Raw genomic sequence first — 25,600 nt, forward strand, 5'->3', positions numbered from 1 at the left:
TTAATCATCTATACATCACTTTTGAAAATTTAAAACAAATAATTAATTAATCACCTATACATCACTTTTAAGAAATTTAATACTTTTTAGTTCTAACGAATATGAATTTAAGGTATCAATCATCTTTAATACATCAACTTATTAAATATTATTTATTGTATGGGTTAAATGCGATTGATTGGTTCTTGCCATCTGAACTCCATCGATTGCTACAGGACATATAAATTCCACGGTATCCAAGTTAGTATGTGAGAACCGGTGGCCCCATGGAGATAGAAGCAGACCTTCTGAAATAGTGCTACATTATATTTAACACATATATGTCTATACATTGGAGGCAACCATATCCAACTCCAAAGGCATATGGAATCTGAGACATCATATTCCTTCCCTACATACAAGAACCAATCACCCTTATCCTGCACTATGCTACAAGCATCATCTTCACAGTCAACTTGCTTCTCATCCAATTCTCCAACCGTAATTGTCATCACAGACTGGTGATTTGTGTGCGTTGAGTTGAGCTCAAATGGAAATGGATACGCCTATCTGGTAGGGAATCCATTTCCACTGCCATTGCGATTAATGTGGGGAATGCCAAACCCGAATGGTGCTTGTCATGTCAGGGAATTGGCCTGTGTCCACTTGAATCGTCATTTTCTTAATGGGGATTGCTCATACTCTCAGAATTCACGCTTATACCAGGCAGCAGCAACAAGCCTTATTGCAGAATGACTTCAAGATTGGCAGCTCTAAATCCGGGCATTTCTTCTGGTTGAAATTCAAGCCATTCGCCAAATGGCCCTTAAGCTCACATTCCCATCAAAATACATCGCTATCACTAGTTTCAGTATTTAGAAACAAGAGGAGGAGGAGAAGCAATTGGGCATTTGTTCATGCCTGTGCTGCCACTACACCATTCGCTCCATTTGTGGCAGTATTAGCACGGATTTTACAAAGCATACTAGTTGGTGGGGAGAAGGGGTATTATATCCTTAGAACAACGGGTAATAAATGGGTGGCAGGGCTGCAGGAGGGATACAACATGCTGAAGAAAGCAGAGCTAGCGAATGATGGAATTGGTGTGCTACAACAGTGGGGAGGGGGAGCAGAAGGTTTCCGCATAGGAATGGCTCTGTTGAGCACCACCACTTCGATGGCGAAGGAGAGGATTAGCCCTGTTTTGGGGAGTTTAGGCGCAAATCCAACTTTCATGTCCGGTCTCTTGGCATGGCTACTCGCTCAAATGCTGAAAGTCGTGACTACTTTTGTGGTAGAAAGGAGATGGGACTTGAGAATGCTTGTGGGTTCAGGGGGCATGCCGTCATCTCATGCCGCACTCTGCCTTGCACTTACAACTTCTGTCGCCCTCTGTGAAGGAGTCAGTGATTCTCTGTTTCCTGTTTGCTTGGGATTTAGCCTTATAGTCATGTACGATGCAGCTGGAGTAAGGCGCCATGCAGGCATGCAGGCAGAGGTGAATCAATGCCCTTGCCCTGCACCTCTTTTTTGGTCAAATGCCAATAAAAGTATCATAATTGGTAAAACATTTGTATATTGTGAAATTTCTCTATGCACCTCAACATTTATCTGTGGTAGTTTCAATTTTTTACAACTTTGACCTTCTAAGTTACAAAGTCTTCCATCCCTAGGTCAATGACTGACAAACATTTATAGTCGTGAAATAAGAGTGCTTCTTTAAGTTATTTCTCAGCATGCATGATCAGAATTTATGTCCGTGTTGTATGGTAAATAGCCTATAGTCCGATTACCTTGTCTCCAACACATTTCAAGCCTTTATCACCCGGGGAAATTGATTACACGCTCGTTCGGTCCTTGAACACTAAGAACTTTGTAATAGAGGCAACACCATTATGATTTGAAACATAACAAAATACATAAAGTTCCAAGAGACACAATTAATTTGACTGGGACAATAACTACTTCGATTTCGTATTCCTGTTTCTTCTGCAGCACTTCATATATTTTCACAGAAAGAAAAAAGAAGAACCCTAATTTTTATTTATACAGGTGACAATGTGCCCGAATCCTCTAAAAAATATATATCCAGGAGAGATGTATCCTATCCATGATTCCACCAGTATACAGTTGGTGCTCTTGTTGATGCACTGAGCAAATCATACATTGTGACTGTATAATATTAAGGCGGTGTGCTTTTCATCAATTTTTTCTTGTTCCATTTAAAATAACTTTCTTGGCTATATTTTTGGGCCTTTTAAGAATCTATGGCTGTGTTGCCTCTGACACGAGAGAGAGGAAAACGTTGCTGATCTGTATTACTTATCCACAGTAAATGATAAGGGAAATTTGTAATAGAAGGAATTTAAGGACAGGTTAGGGTATCGTGTAGTATTTATATGTTGTACTGTAACAATACACTAAAGGAGTCTGAATCTTTCTGTGTTGTTAACGCTGTTCTGTTTTGTACCAAGAGAAGTGAAGAGCTCTAAATCGTAGGTTGGGGGAAGTGTTCATAACTTTGTATGTGTAGTGCCCAAATATTACAATGTTTAGAGATAACCTTCTTTGTTAACGATAATAATGATGTTGGAGCATCTTTCTTTCCTTTCTGAGCATAAAGAGATACTAATGCATGCTCACGTTGGATGTCTGCTGTTATGTTTGCTTACATTAATGCCCCTCCCTCTCATGAGATCTTCGCAACTCTACTTATATTTAGTATAGTAACTTGCACTCATAAGTGCCAATCATCGAGGATTATAACTCCCCTATTCCTGGATTCTTCTAGTCTGTAAATTCAAAATTGGCTATAAAAAAGGCTCTTAGTTATTAGAGTAGGCTTTTGGTTTTTGGTGATCTGTTGCTAGTATGGAAGAGAGGCATTAGAGTAGTATTTTTGGTGAAATGTTATTGCAAGTACTCTGGAAGAGACCGGTTGGGCGAATAGCAATATTCACGTTGCCTTGGATTTGGCCAAGTTGACATCCATACCTTCTCAGCAAAGTTTCAGATATTATGTTTTGAGGATTTGGGCCTGTTACTCGTAGCTACTCTTGTTTTTTCTTCTGTTATGTAATATCCCCAATTTTGTGAGCATGGGAGTCACTAAGGAATTTTGCCCAATTTTAGTAATATTAATTAAAAAGGGGCAAATATTATTGGAGAAAGGTGGCTAGTATTATTTTATTGGAGAATAGCGGCAAATTATTATTTTATTAAATGACGGCAAAAGTAACTTAGTGGAAAATGGCCCCCACTAATAAAATAATATCAAAAAAGGAGTCTAAAGGCATGAGGATACATTAATAAATTATAAAAGGAGGATGGAATCATTTTGTGGATTATCTTTTGGCTATTACACTTCATATTTCATCTTCTCTTGGAGCTGTTTAGCACAAGGGCCAGAGCGCTGTTTAGTACTAGGAATTCCAAGTGGAATTCGACCCTCATTTCAGAGAACTTCTAGTGTCTCCCTAGTGAGGAAATTTGGGGAGCTCAATTCAGAGCTTCCATTGGACATCATTGCAGGAGTTTATTCAATAGTGCATTTTTCTTGGGCGCAAAGGTATTTTGTGGAGCACATTGTGGGAGCAAGTGTGTGTTAGAGGCTCCGAGATTTTGCAGGGAATTTTCTTATTGTTAGACCGGAATTTGGATAGCGATTTGCCGAGCTAGATTGGAGGCTATTACCTGGGTTGATTTTTGTATCTTTTGGCAAGGGCGCAAAAGCTAATGACCAAATGCTGCGTAGGGGTTTAGAGAAGTGGAATCGGGAGAGAGATAAGGGCTGGAGATAGGAGGTATTTCTCAGTAGAGAATTAAGCCATAGCTGGTAGAAATTTCTTGCTGTAGATTTGGGCATAGTTCAGCAGTTTCAAAACTGTGAGGTGTTTTCTGACCAGATTTGGCAATTCACACTTGTTGGGGATCACTGGGGGTCGGTGGATTCAGCCCAAACCCTCTCTGGGTTTTTGTGGGTTTATTGAGAGGAGTCATATTTTACAGAATTTTTAGGGCGATATTCAAGCCCGAAATCCTTGTTCTTATAGCAGGGCGTATTGCTTATTAACTAGTAAATTTGCATCACTTTGTGGATTCAGTTTTGGAGTTGGGCCAAACCCTTTCTGGGTATTTTTGGGTACGAGGAATGGAGCTCGTGGCTGCAATTTCAGGGTGATCTAGGCATTCTTCAGAGCAGAATCTTCACTCCCATTCTAGCAACAGCAATAGTAATTTCCTAGGTAGTGCGTGGTTCCAGTTTGGGCTAGTATTTCCTCCAGATCAGAGTTGTCTCACCTGTGTTTTGCATAGCTTGCAGTAACATGCCCAGGTTGCATTTTCCTTACTCATTGTATTCATCATTCTCGAGATTAATAAAATGGCTCATTTATTCTGCTTATTTTCTATGGTGTTCTGATTTGGGTGCTTGGATTTTAATCTTAATTGTTGTTCCTAGTTCATGTTTTTGGTATTTACTGTTATTTTCCAATTAAGAATATTACATGTTATTAGTGCTATAGAATCTGCTATCAAATCTGCTGCTGGAAAATTCCTTTAATGTTTGTTAGTGTTGAATTTTCTGTTGTTGGTTTTAATGATTATTACTGGTGTTTTTTGTTTCTCTTATTTGCTGATTTTCATACCATCAGTTTTCAAATTATAAAAAAAGTAAATATATCAGATTCCAAGTTTTGGCTCATAACAATGGTATGAGAGCCACTTTCCTGGGTTGATGGTTGGATGACAACAATGGATTCTTTTTCAGCTTCCCCTGGGGAAGATCATTAGAAGTTAGAGATTGCGTTGTCGGTGGAACAAGCCACAAGGACTCCGTTGGATGGGATAAGGGACACCATGGAACAAATGAATTAAGCTCTGCATAATTGTGACAATGGATAGAAAGGGAGCGGGAGATTAGAGTAGTAGTGAGGTTTAAGATAACGAATACTTCAAGATTGAAGAAGTGAGGCAAATTGACATGACAATAATTGAGGCCCTTTTTGCAAAGAATATTAATGGGAGGAGGGCCAACCATAGAATCATGGAAATCAAGACAATCAAGAAGGAAATTGAATCAGTCAGTGACTACTTGAGAAATTATCCATTCCAAAGTTTAATGGGCTCAACGAAGAGACTAAACCAAGGGCTTAGGTAGGTAGCTATGATGTATTTTTTCAATTGATTCCTATGGAGGACTATCAGAAATTCTAATTTCCCACCCTACACCTAGAAGGATCTGCATTTTTGGTTGCAAATGAAGGAACTTGAAAGGGATGAAGGTGATCAACATGAAATAACTATGAATTTGTGACTACTTTCTATCACAAACTTGGGGCTTATACCCAAGAAGATTAATTACTTCTTAGCCCTGAAAATGTGAAGTAGCAATGCACCATGACCTGCTATTCTAGAGAATTCTGCGAAGCCAACCTACTTGTAGATAAGATCAGATAAGATAATTGTATTATTGTCTGACAAATGACCACTAAAGTAGGTCAATGGGATTGTTTGGTACTATGATGTCCAACAAAGTGGGAGCACCAAGGTGTCTTCTAAAAGCAAGATGCAGAAAATAAAATAAAAGTCTAATCTAGATCTTGGTAATCCAACTCTAAAGATGGAGAGATGATACATAATAGAGATGTGCAAGGTGAGTGGATATAGAATCTATGATACCAATGGTACAATCCTATCCTCGTCCATTGGAATCATCTATCCTAACATCTGAGGCCAAATGGAGAAAGCTCAAAATATATGTTTGTCCAGAAGAGGAACTACGAGAGGAGCTGGACTAAGAGTTGTGCTGCTGCTTGGAAGGGAGAGCTCATCACTGTGGTTTGGAAGATATCATCTGACTATTGATTTGTCTACTAATATGAATCATGGATTGTGTTACTCTTCTCCTTGGGGGGGTATTCCCATGCATTTTGATGAGTAGGAGGGTTTTGATGGCATGGTATGAACTGCTTGGGAAGATAACTTCGTTATGATTTGTGGGAATTTTCATGTTTTTCAAGGCAGTTGACACTTATCGAGGCATTGGTTAAACCTCTTGAAGCATTTTTGGGCTATTTGTGCATAGTGCACACATGGAACTCTTCTTGACATGCCACATGGAAGATTGTGGATTGCCCTCTTAATTGTCATTTTATCATTATGAGCTGATTACCATTCAGTATGGGGGCCAACCCACACGTGGGAGCCTTATCACTGCTGTGGGGTTGTCTTTGTAGCATATGATGTTTTGGAGGGATCACCTAAGTGACTTGTCATGATATGGCACTCAATTAAAACAAGCATGATAATTTGGACCTAACTTAAGGACACCACTTGAAGACTAATGAGCATGATAATGTGGACATAACTTAAGGACACCACATGAAGACTAATGAGCTGACTTTGAGGGCCAACCCCATGCATTTGGACGTCAATATGGATGTTTGGCGGTTTCATGGCTATTTTTTAACATTGAGAGCCATCCCCATGCTTCATGGAGATCCCTTGACCTAAGATATAATCATAGGCACTCAATTTAGACCTATATTGAAGGTAGTGGAGCATCATATCGCACCTCTTATGGATCTCTTTTGGAAAAGCTACCCCATTTGGAGGATTTAGGTCATCATTTTAGAGGATTGATTTCCAGTTTGATGAGGTGGCTTGAGGATCTACATATCTTAGGGGCCTTCAGAGGCCAACATGGCAGCTTGGTACATCATTCACCCTTATTTGGAGAAGAGGACCTCTCTTCAGGGGATTACTTCTTGTTAATTGTACATGTGGCTTCACCACTTTTATTTTATTGTTGTTTTAGAATTAGTTAGTTAAATTTACTTTTCTTAGGCTAGATCTAAAGAATCACATGAGATAATATTATTTTATTGTAAATGAAGTTTAGCATAATCATCTATATAAAGAGATGCACTTCTTCATTTGAACTCTTGGTTGGATTTTTTGGGACCTCTCTCTCATTAGAGCTTAATTTACATATTTTTCTTGGAGCATTTATGGTGCAAGGATTTTTCCTTTGTGGATGAATATTGGCAACTCTTGAAGCTCTTCCTACTTGGTTTTATTTTATTGCATGAAGATTAATGGTGGAATGTTTAGGTCTACTACAAGCCTTTCAAGACTAATCCATTGAAGGATAACTTTAATACTTGAAATGAAGAAGTTTAGGGTTTGTCCTCATTCTTCTTTTGTTGATTTGGTGAGTATTTGATACCATGCTTTGCTCTAAGTTGCATGGGATGCCAAATCATTTTGAAGTTTCCAAAATGGGTACTTTTAGAAACGTCACCTCCCCAAAATGGAAATGTTGGGTGAAACATTAGGCCAAATGTCATATATATATATATATATATCTATATATATATAATTATAAATAAATGAATAACACATTATGTTGCAAGAAAAAAGGGAATAAGAACCATAGATGACAATTTAGAAGGAAAACCAAGTCTATATTAATGCTCACAAATGATTACATGATGGTCGAGTTTCGGAGTTTCGGGTATGGGTACGGCTTGAAACATCAGGTCCCTAGAAGTTTCGTGCAACATAGGATTTGCTCTTCCTTATGGTTCCTTGGCTGAAGTATTAAGTGATTTCATCAAGTCATGGTTGATTTTGAATGGTGAAGGTTGTCTTCCATTGAAGCCCCTCCTTGTAGATCTTGAATTCATTTGTTAATATTAATTGGGTGGGGGATTATCTAGCCTTGTGGTTCTAGTCTCAAAACCCTAATTCTTGATGAAAATAAGCCAACTCCATGGAACTCACATTCTCATGCCCAAATCCTTTGTGAGTCCAAACCTTGTCCTCCCTTTTTGTGTCCAAATTTTCCTGCCCATGCCTTTGCTATGATTGGGATTTTTGGATAGCTTGTGCATAGTCTTCTTCTTGAGTGTGTTAGTTTTTGGTAGCATCGGAAGTGCTCTAGTGTTGAAAATTGGTGGAGAGGCTAAGGCACATGAGTTCTAAAGAACCCAGAAACCGTTTGGTGAAATTCCACCCGGATTGTATTTTATTAAAATAATTAATATTTTTAATTGAGTTCCTAAGTCTAAACTTAGGGAAATTAATATATTAATGGTTATTAATCAAAATATCGGTGATAATGATCTAGAAGGCAGATCAAGTCATGTTTTAATCTTAGCCATTGATTAGCGATTTAATCTCGATTGTTGAAGACTCAACAGGAAAAGTATGAAATGGAGGCTTGGGGTTCATTTGGAAACACACAGAGAGATTGAGGAAATCGATTTTCTGAGGTGAGAAGTTCTCAGGAGGAAAATCGATTAGGGAGATCTTGCAGTTGAGGGGCAGAGAGAATCCGGGAGAAGGACTTTCCGGAAAATACAGAACAGAGAAGCAGAGAGAGCTTGCAGAGAGGCAGTGTAGTAGTCGGGAGAGTTGACGTAAAAAAGTTGCCTGTCATGCAGAATCTAGAATTACCAGAATAGACTGATCACTTTGGTGTGTCTTCCAACTGACCCTCAAGCCTCTTCTTATACTTTTCTCTTTAGTCCATCAATGGTTGAGATTAAATCTCTAATCAACGACTAAGATTAGAATTGGCTTGATCCATGACTTTTGGAACCTTCTAACCCAGTTTTATATTAATACCCATTAATATTTTATTTTTCCTAAGTTTAGACTTAGGAACTCCATTAAAAATATTAATTATTTTAATATCTCCCAAATCGGGTACAATCCGTCCAAACCATTTATGGGTCTTGGAGATCTCATGTGCTTTAGCCTCTACACCAATTTTCATGGCTAGAGCACATCCGATGCTACCCCAAATCAATAGTTTTGTTGCTAACGAGGATGCAAAAGCTGTAAGATCTTTTAGGCCCCACCCTCCCATTCCTTTGGTCTAGCTACTTTCTCCCAGGCCACCCATGGAAGAACTGAGTCTTCCTTTGATCCAGCCCACAAAAACCTGTTGCATAATTTCCTTATCCGTGAGAGAATTCCTTTGGGCACCCATGTTAATGCAGTTCAGTAAACAGGGATGGCCATAAGAATTGACTTACTTAGAACCAACCTTCCCGCTCTCGACAACCATTTATAACTCCAGTGTTTTACCCGATTTTCAATTTTTGCCACTAGCCAGTACTAGTCTTGTTTCCTGTAGGTATTTGGCTTAAGGTGGAATCCCAGGTATTTGAAGTTGTCCTTCATCGTCTTTGTTTCAAAAGGAAGAGCCTCTGTAATCCTCCTGATTCTGGTCCTTGAGAACCCCTCTAGAATCAAAGAAGATTTTTGTACATTGATACACATACTTGTAGCTACTAGAAACAAATCGAGGATGGATTTAATCTGCTGAATATCACTCCTACTTCCATCACTGAAAAGGAGAATATCATCAACAAACAATAAATGAGAGATATGAAGGTTTACCGCCACTTTGATACCTTTTATGTCTCCTCTTCTCCTTGCTTCTAGGATCATTTGACTAAGACCCTCTGCTGCTAATAGAAAGAGGAGGGGAGATAATGGGTATCCCTGTCTGAGTCCTCTTTGGCTATGGAAGAAAGATGATGCTGCCCCATTGATCAAGACTGCAAAGCTAACATTTGAAATACATCCCATTACCCAATTTATAAAACCGATGCCAAATCCCAAGTGAGTCATTAGCATCCTAATGTAAAGCCAACTGATTCTGTCATATGCTTTGAAGTTTGGAAAGATCGATTTTTACTATCACTCCTTTTTTCTGACTCCTCTTGACACTGTGCGGTGTCTCGTAAGCCACCCCTATAGCTTCACTGCTTGCCATCCAAAAAGCCAAATTGCTCCTTGGATATGTTCCTCGAGAGAATAGGCTTCAATTGTACTGTAATGACTTTTGCTATAATTTTATATATGCAATTGCACAAAGAGATAGGCCTAAATTCCTCAAAAGACGAGGGGTCCTCCGACTTAGGGATTAAAGCCAAGAAAGTGGAATTGAAAGGTTCATATACCGATCCTTTTTCCCGAGATTCCTCAACCACCCCAGTGCTTTCATCCCCTATGATATCAAAGAAATGTTGGAAGAATTCCTTTGTCCACCCATCTGATCGAGGGCTCTTGTCCTTTTGCATTAACTTTAAAATTCCTTCTACCTCCCCTCTTGACACCGGAGCCATGAGTAGTTCATTTTCCTCCTCCTCAGCATACCTTGGGAAGTTTCGGGCTACCCGAATCGCCTCAGCTATTGATACCTCTTTTGGAGGTATGAAAAGGTTTTTGAAGTGGTTTCTTCCCATTGAGGCTAGTTCATCAAAGGATTTTGTTGTACCTCCTTCCTCCATTTTTAATCCCCATATTGTATTTGAATTTTTCCTCCTTTTGCATAGTTTTGAAAGAATTTTGAATTTTCGTCCCTTGCTGCCAACCAAATTGATCTGCTTTTTAGTCTCCACTATTGTTCTCTATCATTAAGGATTTTCCTTCGTTTTGTCTCCAACTGTTTGATCCTTTCCCTCTTCTCTATTGTCTCATAACCATCCTCTTCCAGACTCTCCAATTGATCTAGTTCCTCCCCTATTCTACTTAAGTCAACTTCCTCTTTGATCTTCTTTGCTTTTTCCCATTCTATGGTTTCCTTTTTCATGCGCTTTAAGTTCTCCATAAAGGGTTGAGCTAGATACCTCCCCTGCTTACCAGCCATCGGCCTCCAAGTGGTTTTAACCAAGTTATGAGGCTTCCTTAAGCCAAGCCGGGTTAAATTTGAATGGAGACCCTGGTTTTTGATTAGGCCCTTTCATTTCCAATAGAATAGGGAGGTGGTCTGAGTCCCCTCCTTCCCCCACCCAGTGTCTGAAACAATGGATTCTAGATGCCAATTCCTCTTTTAGCAGGAAACGATCCAGCCTCTTGGCTACCCTTGCCTCCCCCACTCTCCTGTTCCTCCAAGTCGGTCTGGATTTTATCAGGTTTATATCTAAGAGCTTGCCAGAGCGGATCTTGTTTAGAAAAAAATTTACTAGAGGATCAGCTTGTGCTACAGGGCCCCATGTTTCTGATAGGCCCAAGGAGAAGTTCAAATCCCCTCCCACCACCAAGTTCGAGTTATTCATAATGGATTTTGAGAATAGATTATTCCAAAATGACACCCTGTCCTGACAAGGCCCATAAATATTCAATATCAATAATTTCGAGCATAACTCCTGGGAATAGACCTCAACTCCCAGAACTTGCTCTGGTCCCCTAGAATTTAATAACTTTAGGCTTCCCTCTTTGACTCCCAGCGCCAGGCCCCCCCGATCTTCCTTTGGCATCCATAGTCATGAATGCCTAGCCCGAAATATTTTATTCAGTGCCAACTTGATCTCCTCTCCTGCTCCAAGGGTTTCTTGAAGCATTATAATATCATGACAGTAACATTTAATCAAAGCCTTCAATGCTAGTTTTTTAGAGGCACTAGCAAAACCTCGACAATTAAAAGACAACACAATCATTTGGTCACTTGGGATGGGGCCTGCGCTGCTCTAAGCACCCCGGTAAGTGATAATTGTTTCCCGTCTGCTATATCAATTTTTGCTCTTTGCTGAGCCTTTGACAGGTTGGACTTTCTTCCTCTTGTCTTTCGAGGTCCAATTGAGATTAGATGGACTCCCAACCCTCCCACAGCTTCCCAAGGGACAATCTTCTTCTCCCGAGGCCGAAGGTTATAATGAGGTTTCTCTATAGAATTTCCTACAGAACAAGGGGTTACAAGGCTTGTAGCCAAGGGTTGGCTCAGGAGAATCTCAAGAATGGAGGTTATGATACTGTCCAGGGCATCGATCACAGATTCAACATGCAAAATTTCCAAACCAGGCCTCAGGATTGAATTGAGCAGAGACATAAAGGATTTATGAATAGAAGGGATGGGAACAAGAACCGTACCCTCCAACTGAGGCGCAAAAACAACTTCTCCACTCTCCACTGTCTCTGCTCGACCTGGCTCCCCAGGCTGCTCCTGCTCCTGCTCTGCCACTTCTTCCATCTGCATATCCTTCATTCCTTTGGTTTCCATCTACATCTGATCTCCAACCTTCCTAATCCCCAATTCCTCTGCTTGTATGTTCCCCTTCTCTTCCCTTTGAGGCCGATCTACACTTCCTGGTTCTCCTCTATGCCTTCTTCTCCTTCTGAATCCCAGAGGGAAATCTCTAGCAAGATGCCCATAAATGTGGCATCGATGACAATGGAAAGGAAGATGTTCATAATCTATGATCTGTGTGTACGATAACTCCTTGTATTTAAGATGAATTTCCTTTGCTAGTCCTTCCCTTGGATTCAATCTTACCAGAATTCTTGCTAGGCCCTTGTCCCTTGATTCAACAAATGACATGTCTGCTTCCAGAAACTGACCCAGAGTATTTCCGATGGAGCTAAACACCGTCTCCGTCCAAAAGGGTGGAGGTAATCCCGGGAGACATACCCAGACCAGAATCTCCGCCACCTACTCTCTCTGGGCATCAAACAAGGGGTTCCATCTTTTAAACAAAATTAACACTCTACCAAAACACTAGTTTCGTCTCAAAACCCATTCAAGGGTTTCTCCCTTGCTAAATTTTATCATGAACCAGCCCCTAGCAAGAGTGGACACTTCAAACTGTTGGTTTGGCGCCTCCTTCCATACTTTGGAAGTCCATTTAGTGATGTAATTTGCTGAGTATTTTTTTCCCTTGGCTCTCCCGACCAAGGTTACCTCTGCTGCTTCCATTGCTCTGTCTATCTGAATGTCAACTCCAAGCACCAAGTTCAGACTTACCTCCTTTTTCTTTATCAAATTACCTTTCTTCCTCTTCACTCTTGTATTCCCATTCCTCAGCACTTCCCCTGCCTCTGTTCTAGTCTCCCTCTCATTGATTCCTTTTGCAAAGAGCGGTTCTAGCCGCCTCTCCGCTATACAACTTCGCTGGTTTAAAACTTTGACTTCCGAGAGTTGTCCCTCCACTCCCACAAGGAAAGAAGACTCCCCCACCTCCTGTCTTATGGAGGTTTGGTTAATCGCTTCACGCCCCACTGTGATAAACAGAGAGATTTCTCCTCTAAACTGTTCTCTAAAGTCTCCTAACCCCTCCACTGATTCTTCTAGGAATCCTCTAAAACTCTCGGTATGTGCTTCTTCTGATAACTCCTCTGGATTAGGGTTTCTTTTATGGGACAAGGTCTCTCCAATCCTCTGGTTCAACAAACTCCTGCATGCAATAGTACTGTCCAACCTTTTCCTTTTTACCGCTTCCTTTTGCCCCAATTTCTCTACCATAAATGACTTCAAACCCTCGTTGCCCCTCGATCCGCAACTGGTAATGATGTCTTACAGCCCTCCCATAAAAAAACCAGACGTATTAGAGGCACTAAGGTTTAAAACACTTACTTGGTTTCCCATCGCTGCCTCTGTTGCACAATCTACCCAGAAAAATGCTTGTTCCTTCCTCACCTCTGGTTCCTTGTCAGTCCCTCAAGCCTCCTCCTTTGAACCGCATAAATTCTCCTCCAGAAACCCTAAGAAACTTTCTTGACTACATCCCACCACCGAGCCTCTTCTCTTCTCAACTGGAAGCCCGCTTGGACGAATAAACTTCTCGATATTCTGCTCAGTGACATCCAAACCCCATACCGACAGGATGTCTCCAGGCTGAGGAACCAAATCGACAAAATCCCATTGGTTGACCGTGATACCCGTCCTTGTCTGTTGGTTGAAGCCTCCACAGATTACAATAGCTGTTACCACCTTCGATGGGCGCGTGCAGTTGAGAGCAGAAAACAAACACAGTAACAGTAATAGTAAACCTTCTTTTCTAGCTCGATGTTGCCCTAAACCTCCGTTTACCGCCGGCCTTATTCCCGATGCCCTCAGCTCTAGTGCCAAGTGCGGGCCAGCTGTTTGTTGCCTTCTGCCGCCTAGTGCCACGTGTGCTGTCCTCCTTGCTACACATACTCATGACTTTTGCCATTATCCTGCAGATATTTTCCTCCCATCGCCATCAGATCCCTCCAAGCATGCATGCTCGATGTTACCGATCTTTTTGATATGGAGAGATTTGATGTGTTGAGGCATTGTGTATGCCTGGGAGGACATCTGGCCGGCCTGTGCGTTGATGTCTAGTTCTCGAATTAGGGAGGGTTGCGTTGGTCATAAAGCTCTGACCTTGCATTACGCACCTAGTTCCCTGGGTTGATGGTTAGCAAGTAAGCCTGATGGTACCTAGAGAGGCTGAAAGCTTTAGTCCATCTTAGTCCCACCCGGATAGATTGCCCTGGTCAAGAATCTAGTCTGTGACACTGTGTGTGTCTAAACTCTTAATGGTTGATGTGTTTTGAGATCTTCGATGTACTTGTATATATATGTGTAATTATAAATACCTCCCTAGTTAAGAGGGAGTGTTGAAGAATGTAACTAGGTTTGGTCTTCATACTTGTATTTGAGTAGTAATGAAATGTATTTATCAAAAGAAAGAAAAGAAATTATTATTATTATGACTTATTAAAGCATGGGTTTCATACTTGGGTCATCATGTTATAGGTTAAAGTCCCCATCGAGGACTTCTAGGTTTTATATCAAGTCATTAGAGTCATTGTCCATTTAATGAGACCCTTCTTGGGCTTTTGAATCATGTAAAAAGAATTATTATTGAGTAAAATAAGTCATTTGTCACCTCCACACCAAGTCAGCCCTTACCTGATCAAGTCGGCCTACATGAGGGTAATTCGAACTCTAGAAAAGGCTATATATATAGTGCAGTTCGATTCATTAGGAATATATATCTCACAAGTTCGATATACAAGTAGAAGAAATAGAAAAAGTGTGAAATTCTAAGAGAAGAAGGAGAATTTTTGGAGAAGGATAAAAGTCGAAGTTTTGGGCTATCTCTCTCTCTCATTTGTACAAAGTTACTGGGTTACTGCTGGGGTCGAATTTCTGTTGGAGAGGTCGAAGTTTCTACTGTTGCTACTGGGTCGAAGTTTCTGCTACTGCTACTGGGTCGAAGTTTCTAATGCTGCTACTGGGTTGAAATTTTTGTTGCTACTAAGTCGAAGATCTGTTGCTACATCTAGGTCGAAGTTGTTCCTAGAAGGTTGTCATCTGCGGAAGAAGGGAAGGGCTGATTTGGTGATTGGAGGAAATCTGTGTCTAGGTCAAGGAATTTTGGATCATCTCGTGAAACTATGAAAGGAAGAGTTATTGACTAGGTTTTCCCATAGATAAGGGTTTTGCCTTTACCATCCGTCTACATTTGGCGTCTTTGATCTTCATGTTATGGTTATTGGTAATTTCTTGATGAACTAAGTTAATAGAAGAACACAAGAAAGTTAATAAGAACAAAAGAATATCATAAGTAATTATCAAACATAAAGAAAATCTTTCTGGCTTTCTGATTTTCTAACAATATTTTGAGGTTGGTTACATTTTGGAACTTAGACTTGATGACTTGGCATATTCCACTTGAATGCTCCACTTCTTGAGGCATATATTTATTTAAGACTATCTTGCACATATGCCTATGATATTTCTTAAGTGGTCCCACATGTTTGGAGTATTTCTACCTTGGGATTATACCACACGTGCCACATGGAACGTCTATTGCACATTCTTCATGGATTTACACATGGGGTGATCTAGGCCACAAACTAAACGTGTGGATATGTTTGCACATCTGTTTGGTTGTCTACTTGTGGAGGATACCTATTGCTATGTCATGGAGGTTGTTCCATTACTTAATTGTTGTGGACACACTTCTAGAAGGGTGCACTTGTCTATGACTCTATCTTGCTATTTTTGGAGCATAGACTTAGTCTATCCTCAAGCTAAGCAATCACCTTTATCTCTTGGATCTATGTTGGAAAACAATTGCGACTAACTACAATATTTCATTTTTGTTGAATTGGCTATTGAAGCTAATTAGATGAGGATAGTAGTATTTTTGTTTTCATAGAATATTTTATTGGAAAAAGTTGAGAATTTGAACAAAGTTCTTGCTACTTTTAGTAAGCAAGTTGTTGATAGTCTTATTCTATTGTATTCCTTGGAGAGAAAAGTGGATCTAGGAAAACAAATAACATTTTATTATATGAGGGCATTGATATAAAATCTATGCAATGGCTTGTTCTCTCCATTTGCAACTTGAGAATTTTTGAATGAAAGAATTTGTGAGCAAGCCAACTCCAAGCTTTGGAGAATGAGGTAATTTATTTGTGTAAGTTCTGGTTTCATATTTGTCCAATTTCTATTTTGGTGGCTATATGTTCTAGGTGCACCATTGGAGGCTTTATTTGTAGGTGTATGAATGACAAAGACAAATCAAGGCCGAAAGGAAGGTGCATCTATGTTATTGGAAAGGGCTAGGGTAAATGTTTCCTCCCTCTTATTTTTCTTTTGAGTCGTTTACCTTCAAGATAAAACTTTATGCATTGTAATTAGATTGATTGGGTGGTTTTGTAGATAATAATAATGGCCACCTTTGAAGTTTTTCCTAAGTAGTGGATCTTTTATGGACCCTCTCTACCATTGCATTTGTAAATAAGTCAATAAAGTTAGGGGTTAAGTTATGCACATTAATTGATTTCTTGTTGTCCAGTAAATCATTTTAGAACCAAATTAAGGTGGTTATATGGCACACCAATTGGCTACTGATAACCCTTGATTTGTTACAAAATGTGCCATGAAGTTTCTACACGATTCCATTGCCCAAATAAGGCTAGTCTTCCTTTCATCTACCATTTGCCAATAGTACAATTCCCTTTTTTCCCTTTTTACTCTAAGTTGCTATGCTTTCTCATATTCATGCTATACTCTACATACACATTAAGCTTAGTAACCCTTAGGGAAGTCTCCTTTGGTTAGGATTCCATGTACCCTAGCCTAAAGTGTAGAGGAGAGTTGGTGAGGTGACAGTGGCCAACCTTCTAGTTCCACAAGTGTAACATACCCGGTGCCTTAATGCTCGATTAAGGATACAAGGTGTCAAATTTTCTTCTTCTTCACGAGCTTAACAATAAGTTCTGATACCACTTTGTAACACACCCAATCCCTTAATCCTTCATTAGAATTGTGGGGCATCACATTTTCTCTAAAGCATTTTATCAAATAGTTCCCACACATTGTCTAATCACCATCCACAAAACCACATTTTGTTGGGGCATTTCATCAAATAGTTTGTGTGCACTGTTTATTTCTCTCAAACCCCAATCTTCCACAGAGTATATCTTAGAAATTATAGAGGACTAAAATCTGAAATTTCTACCACAGGTACCTTGATATATTTTTCTATCTCCTCTAGGTTTCACAGTTTATAACCTCTCAGAAAGAAAGTAATGGCAAAAATGTCGAGCTGACCTGTTTTGAGGTATGATTTCAGGAACATTCAAGAGACCTGACTTCCTTAAGGCATATCTACGAAAGTATAGTGAGCCAAGATCTGAAATCTCTACCAAAATTTCCTCGAAATTTCCCTTAACTATGGTCCAAGTTTCAACCTCTTAAACCACCCAGAAGAAAAGTTATAGTGAAAATGCCGAATTGACCTTATTTCAGGAGCATTTAGGAAGATTGACTTTCTTATACTATAACTTTGAAAATATAGCGAATCAAAATCTAAAAATTGAACCAAATGATCAATAGGATTTCCCCACTATGGTCCAAGTTTCAACCTTTAGAACCTCCCAGAAGAAAAGTTATAACGAAAATGCCAAGATGACTTGTTTACCCCATAAATTACATTTTGGGGCTTCCACCATTGAACTCCATGAAATCACTCATAACCTGTAGAGGAAATTAAATAAAATGTGACATGCAGTTAATAGGGAAATCATGCAATTAATAGAGAAGGCATGCAATTACCCAAAATTATCATGCATTGCGCATGCATCCCAATTCATTTAAATTCCATAGCCAAGTGAACTCAAACACACTGCCCTAGACTTTACTATCATAATCAACACAATGATCATACATAAACTAATATAATAGTAATGATAATTCTTGCATATCACTAAATCATTCATACAAAAAATATTAGTAATATAGAAATAAACATATGTCTATTATAACTAGTAAAAACTAGAATTGAAGTAGGGCGAGTGGCCCTAAGTTGCACAAAATGGGGAAACGGGTACGAGTTTTCGAAACGGGCACGGGTACGAAATGCGACCTCCCCAAATTTCGGAAATGGGGAAACGCGAATATATATATATATATATATATATATATATATATATATATATGTGCAATCATAAAGCATACATGATACATTATATTAAACATTATGATTAAATTTACATCACATTTACTCATGAATGATCACATAATGAAAATAAAAATATTGGAATATCCAAAAGCAACCTTTATTATATATCCAAATCTCAAAATCAGCGTTTATTATATATTAATATATGAGGCTGCGAGTACAATAAAGACTATAAGGCTGCAAGAACTATAGAGACAAAAGACTAATCCTCATCATCATAATCCTCAAAAATAGAAGCAAAACAATGCTCAACAATGGATGGTGGTGCTGAAGAAGATGATGGGCCAATTCCACTTCCAGGCTCAACCTCAATATTCAGGGCAGCAAGAGAGAGATCCAAATCAAGACTTTCTGCATCCACATCCCATTCTCTAGAAGGACCACTGCTGTATTCTGGACCCCTAAGAGATGCAAGGCGAAGGTTGGAGTGCACATAAACAAGATCCTCTGCCTTCTGTGAGCCCAACCTATTGCGCTTCACAGAATGAATAAAACCATAAGTGCTCCAATTCCTTTCTGCTGATGAAGAGCTTGCCACTTGTAAAAGAATACGAATGGCAAGGTTTTGCAAATGTACACCATTTGCTCCATGACAAATCCACCACCTAACTGGATTCATGGTGCTTCTCTCCTCCAAAGCTGATATATTTGCATAATCATCTATTCCTGCAACAAAATTGGCAAATTCTTCCTTTACCTCCCTGTGTAGATGAGAAGGAAACATTCTCATAAGGGCTTTTTTCACCCCATTAGCCACCTCTCTATCCTTATGGGGTGCCTACCTCTTCGCATTGCTTTGAGCAATAAGCTCCTCATCATAAAATTTGGGGTTCAAAGCATGTGCTAAAGTGTGCAATGGAGTGTTGAAATTGTTCCACCTATCAACAATGATTTTCTTGACTAAACTAGCAAAATGATCATCAACAAACAAAAGTTGTGGAGACTCTTGCGAAATGATTTCTATAGTTTTCTCAACCATGGAATCCATGCCATCATATACCTCTCATAAGAAAGGTTGGTCAGTGTCAGCACTCCGAAGAAGCTCAAATGCAGGGGTTGTGAACTTTAGCAAGAAATCTACCTTGCTCCACCAATCCTCATCAAGGCACAATCTACGCACCATATATCCCCGCTCTGAATCTGCTTGTCTCCACTCAATCCAAAGTTGACTCACCACCATAGAAACTAATGCATGCTTAACCTCAACAAGGCGGCGCAACATCAGGAAGTTTGAGGCATATCTTGTCTCAACAACTTTTAAGAGCTCCAATTTGGAGTACTCTCGAAATATGGCTTGAGATTGGTGGTGGTTGGTGATGAATTTGAAAATCTCCCTTGCTTCCCTTGTGATTTCCTTTATCCAGGAAACTTTGTTGTCGATCTCCTCTAAGATCAGATTCAGATTATGGACAATGCATGGTGTCCAAAAGATGTGGTCATACCTCCCCTCAATAATTAAACTGCAGCTTTGCAAACTGGTGCATTATCCGTGATAACTTGCACCACCTTGTTAGGCCCTCTTTGTTCAATAGCTTTTATAATAACATCAGCAATGAACTGTGCATCTTTTACCTCTCTTGAGCATTCTTCCGCCTTGATAAACATTGCTCCTTTGGGGGAAGTGGCAATGATATTTATCAATGGTCTGTGCCTTGTATCTGCCCATCCATTTGAGACTATGGTAACCCCAGAGCTACTCTAGGAAGAACAAATTGGTGATAAAATATCCTCCACAAGCTCCTTCTCATTTTTCAGAAGCTGAGTTCTGACTTTCTCATAGTTGGGCCCCTTGTACCCTTGAGGAGCTTTGTTAATTTCCCTTATCATATCTTGTCAATAAGGAGAGCGAACAACATTGAATGGGATACCACATGCATAAATGCACCTAGCCACTCTGGAATCAGTTTCTTTTCTTGCTTGCACATTCACCAATTTAGCAATTCTGCTATCTTGAACTGAAGGGGATGCCCCTCTGGTATTTTTGGGTGCTGGTTGTTCATGTTGTTGAGTGGCACCGACTCTCCTCTTTCTTGCTTCAACTACAATCTTTGGCTCAATGTTAGATGGAGCTTGAGGAGTAGCTTGAGTAAGCCCATCATGCCTTCTCTTAATAACATCTGCCTCATCTTGCTCTCTTTGATATGCCCTCCTTGCAAATGGATCTGCTGTTTTTGTGCAACCCATAACCCCCTGCCCTCCTCCATGCAAAAGATGTACCTTCACTCTTGGGTAGGATCCCTTGTACGAATTATTGCAAAGATTACATTGCCATTCCCATGAGCCACCACCTCCACATTTTTGAAGCTTCGATACATGCCTCCAAAGAGGATAATATTCAGCCCTTGGGTTGGCCCTAGGGCTTGAACTTGCAGCTGCACTTTGGTTGGAAGCCATTGCTGCAAAAATAAATAAAAAAAACAAATCGATAAATAAAAAACGTTTTTCATATTTTTGGCAGCATAAACCCTCGAAAAATTGAAGAAATAGTAGGAAAAACTAAGAAAATGAATGTTGCTTACCCAAATGAATGCCAGAAAAGACGAGAAATATGGCTGTCGTTGAGCCAAAAAGCCAAGAATGTCGTAGCCGAAAACTCTGCACTCCAAATCTACTGCTGAAATCTCTTTCTCTTGCTACTGAAATCTCTTGCTCTTGCTGCTGAAATCTACTATGCTCACTGTTGAAAACACCCTAGCTGAAACCACTGCTCTCTTCCTCTCTTCTCCTTTGCTAAAATCGCCAGTGTCCAAGAGAAACGACTTGCTCAATTGTGTGATGAGAGAATGAAACAAAGGTCACTTTTATAACTTGAGAGAGGCATCTAGAAGCAACTAGAAGGCACTTTAGTAACCCAATTAAAAATTAGAAAACAAAATTAAAAAAAAAAAAAAAAAAGTCAACTTGCGTGGGGAAACGCCGCCGTACGACCCAGAAACGCGTTTCCGGCTGTACTGGGCATGTGTCCTCCTCGAGAAACGGGCCAGTACGACCGGAAACGTGTTTTTGGGCCATACTGACGGGTTTCCGTTTCGTTTTCGTACGGAAACAGACCCTTTGCCCACGTTTCCTGCAACTTAGGGCGAGCCATGTTCCACCCTACCTTAGGCTTAGCTGTGCTACGAGATCTCGATGCCTTGAGGGAAAACTAAACTCAGGGTTTTAGCATAGTTTTCAGACTAGATTTAACACAAAAAGTGAAGGCCACTCTCCTTCACACACAGGGAAAACTCAGTCTTTGTCACATAGGCTATCACTCACAACTCTTAGCCAATCACAAGGTCTGAACCTCTCCGGGTTTTGCCACCATTTCTCTTGCCAAATTGAATTTTTGAGTGAGAGAGTATGAGGGAAAAGCTAAGGAGAAAATAAGAACCAAGAACTGCTTAATGGTTTCTCCTTATTTTTATAATCACACCTTGACCCTTCTTCCCAATCTTTTAGTAGAAGCTTCTTGGGAATACCAACCATCACATCAAGGGGAAATAATATTTATCCAAGCAAGGCTAGGATTTCTCCCAGCCCCCCTTGCATCTTTTTCTCCCCAGCGAGGATTTTCCCCCTCACTAAGGCACCATGATTTGTTGGCTGCTCCCTTCAGCTCTAGAGTTTTTATTAATAAAATAGAAAAATACATCACATAATAAATTTTAGTACATAATATGGTAACCCAACATTACAAATATTTAATTACATCACAAATTTTGGGGAAATGAAAAGGGGGTGGCACAATCCCCTTTTGCTGAAAGTAACACTGTCCTCGGTGTTCTCACTGATCGTTGACCTTCTTTGGCTGTAGTAGCACCAACCTAGGTGTTGTCTTTCAATGAAACAACAATCTTCATCCTTTCTTTAGCTACATCAAAAATTCAGTTCTCTTGAATTGTCGTCCTTTTATCGCTGTGTATGTTTTTGTTTGGTTTGGCTACCTTTGGACCTTATATACATGCCTTGTACAAGACCAAATTTTCTTGCAATAAAATATATTACCACCATTCAACATCTAGGCTGAAACCATAAGTTTCAGATGTGAAAACCATTGTGCCATTGCTTATAGCCTTAGGCACACAATGCCTCTTTGCTCTTGCGTATCAACTTGCTTACTTCCAACAATGTTCCATTTAGTTCCTACACCATAAGATCAACATCACATATTTGTTACAAGTTGATGCAGCGCTCTAACCATAGGTCTTCACAAAAACAACAAAACTAAACTAAAGATCACACCAAGAATATGCACATAAAAATCTTCAACAAATGATTAATTAATCAAGAAAATATCTACAAGAGAAATCATGGCCTATTCATTGCCTCTCATTCCTCTCACTCACTCACACACTTCTACATCTGACATGCCTCATAGGCTCACCTCAATTTATAAAAATGGATTAGAACCCAAGATAGGTTCTAGATCCCTAAACTAACTCCGAAAGTATCTCTCTTGATCCCCAAAATCTCTCATCCAATCCTTTATCGCTAGATAAGAGCTAACCGATCCATAATCCTCTCAAACCTTCCACAATACTCTCAAATCTTCTCCTATTTACAAGAATTACATTTTTCTCTTAAAAACTATAGAAAAATACAAGAATTAATTAAATCATCACTTTACAAACTAACTCCTCTAATAAAGAATTGACCAAGGTTAGATGCTCCTGCATTAGACTCCCCAGGTAAAAGAAAATCATGGTCTCCCGACCATTAATCTTCAATAGATGATAAAACTCCACTTGGATCCCAAACTTTTACTTGCAATAAATTAGTTGTTTTGTCATGTTGTTTATGCTCTATGGTTGTCCTTTTCTGGTTTCCAGGCTTCCAAACTTTATGTTGTAGTTGTCCTCCCTCTTTCCTGATGCATAATTGTTCAGTGATTAGTAATCTATGATCATCTTTGCTTTTTCTTTCTTCGACGAATATTGCCTGAGATTCTTTCAACATCATCGTCTTCATATTTTCAATTTCAATATCTAACTTCTTTTCTGGTTGCGCATTAGTGTTTGTTTGCTGAACTTTATCGTCGATCTCTACGCTTCTGCTGCGCCATATTTGTTGATTTGAAGGCTTGTCGTCATACTATGGCTTCGGATTGTCCAACCATTCTTATAGGAATTTTAGTTCTGCTGCAATATCTCTCATGTCGACATTTGACGCATTTATTTGATGGTCATTTTCCATATCAACAACTTCTATTATTTGTCCACCTTCAACATCTTTAAAAACATATCCTGCATTTACACACCAAGTGTTAGAATTAAAAATGTAAGGCTTGACAGATGAATCTGCCTTTAGGTCTTCATGATGGTCTTCTGAACAATCTGTAGCGTCGTCTGTGGGAATCAAACCCACGGTCATATCATCATCTTCATCGCAAAGCAATGATCCTTGCTCTGGTTCACAAATATATACGTTTGTCTAGAGTTTCTTTGCTTCCAAAATTTTCAATTTATGGTTTTTTCGTCTTTCCATTAACTCTTTAATTATCCATTTCACTGTTCTCTTTATTACCCATCTGTGTCTCTGTCTTTGTAATAACTCTACTAACACGTCAAGTCGTACCTTTAATTCAACAATCTCTTTCTTGTCATCATGAATGCTAACTGCTATAGCATTATCGTGGCCTTTTTTTGGAATCTGCATCTTCATATTCTTCTTCTTTCGTGAACTTCACCTTGTTCACTGTAACCTGCAATTGAATCACTTTTCCAAGTTATCTCCTTTGAACTTGGTCAATGGTTCCTTTCACTTGAACCTTACTCCTGAGCACTTCTTGCTCCTTTTTGCTGCAAACAACAACTGCAGTAACTCTTCAAATTATCCTTACAATACTTTGACAAGACTTTGGGTGTCGGGCTCTGCCGATCATGCACCCATTACATCACCTTTGACTTGACTTAAATTTCTTTTTGACTCCAGACTTTGAACTTGACATCCACTCTTCTTGACTTAAATTTTTACAGAAGATCTCATAAGTCTCTTCTCATTTACAATTGGACTTGAGTTTGATTTTGGCCATGGATTTGAATCCAACACTTTACATTTCTCTTAAAACCTAGACTTTCAAATATGGACCACTTAATTACAATAAATATTATTAATCAAAGATATTTAAACTTTGAAAAATGGAGACTTTTTAATATTCATTAAACCTTTTACTTTCTTTAATAAAAGTAAGTTGTATTTATAAAAGAAAGAGACGCCTTGAAATAAATTACTCCTATCTCTCTTCCCACTCATAATTTTTCATGCATTATAAATGTCTTAAGTTAAGTGGACCACCGTTTGAAACTATGAATCTTCATAAAAATCTTCCTTCAGGCAGAGTATTGTAAACCATGCTTCCACTGCGCTATTCCACTTTGACTTCATTTGGTGAATTACTAACTTGATTGCGAGATGTCAACCACTCTTGTAGCATTTCTCCCCTTTAATGTGAACCTTGCCTGGCGTATGCAAAGCCGTGATGGAAAGAAAAAAAATCGATTACGGTGGCAGAAACTAGAGGTGAGACGTTAACTCATCCAACCCATCCAGTAGACTAATGAACATTCATTTCATGCTTCTTTCATCTCCTTCTTGCGGATGGTATTTCACACATCCACTACAATGTACCACTATAATTCAACATGATGATACAATGCCTACCAGTTCCTCCTTCACGCAACATTCGACTCCACAGTGCAGAACACTTTCCACATAACTCATCTCGCACGCATCTCTGCAAGATAGGTTTTTCCTGATTTACATAGCTCAACTACTTCAAATCTCTTCGAATTTAGCTACACCACTCCACAAGTCAATCAAGTTTGGCAATGCGCTTTAACCTCGACACAGCTCCATGAAAATCAATGATGTCTACTGCTTCTTCTTTGCAATGATGCCCCAACTTTGATGCAATTCTGAGTAGCCACCTAGTGATTGTCTTACACACATCGGTTATACACCGATCCACCTACAATCTTCACACTCAACATTCACGATGCTTACCATGGTAGGAACACTCCAAGTTCTAAGCAACTTGGCTTCTAGCATGCTCCACATGTCGGTCGCTCCTCACGTCAGCTATACCACTTGATTATAGCTCAAGTAGCTATATTGAACAGTGGATCCTCCACAAACTGCACAATGCTCAACACTACATGTACTAGCAGCAACACTCGTGACTTAATCCAGTGGTGACATGCCAAAATAGAACCAACAATTCTCATTACTGCAACAAACTCACTCAGCACAGCAATCAGAGTCTCGATTCTCATAACCTACTCTCTTCCATGAACGCGCCTATTCATCATTCAGTCACAAACCCAGTCATAAACCCAACAATTACCTAAAGCTCTGGTACCAAAATTTGATGCAGCGCTATAACCATAGGTCTTCACAAAAAAAAA

The 25,600-nt window shown here is 39.5% G+C and overlaps 1 protein-coding gene across 3 annotated transcripts in view; it reads left to right on the forward strand.

The window, feature by feature from the left end:
* The first annotated feature begins 296 nt into the window (after positions 1-296).
* The window catches only part of LOC149205405 (uncharacterized), a 44,333-nt gene continuing 19,029 nt past the window's right edge, over positions 297-25,600 (forward strand). Inside the window, exon 1 of one of the 3 annotated variants that reach the window (XM_089395046.1) lies at positions 297-1,477. In XM_089395046.1, the coding sequence (XP_089251172.1) occupies positions 665-1,477 (813 nt within the window). In that variant the 5' untranslated portion in view covers positions 297-664. Of the gene's footprint in view, positions 1,542-25,600 lie in introns of all 3 variants that reach the window. The other 2 variants (XM_089395047.1, XM_089395045.1) reach the window with 2 other exon arrangements.

The sequence above is a fragment of the Pinus tabuliformis genome, chromosome 1_2, assembly GCF_031772625.1.
Source record: "Pinus tabuliformis cultivar Carrire ecotype Pingquan chromosome 1_2, CPIR1, whole genome shotgun sequence".
Classification (NCBI taxonomy): Eukaryota; Viridiplantae; Streptophyta; class Pinopsida; order Pinales; family Pinaceae; genus Pinus; species Pinus tabuliformis.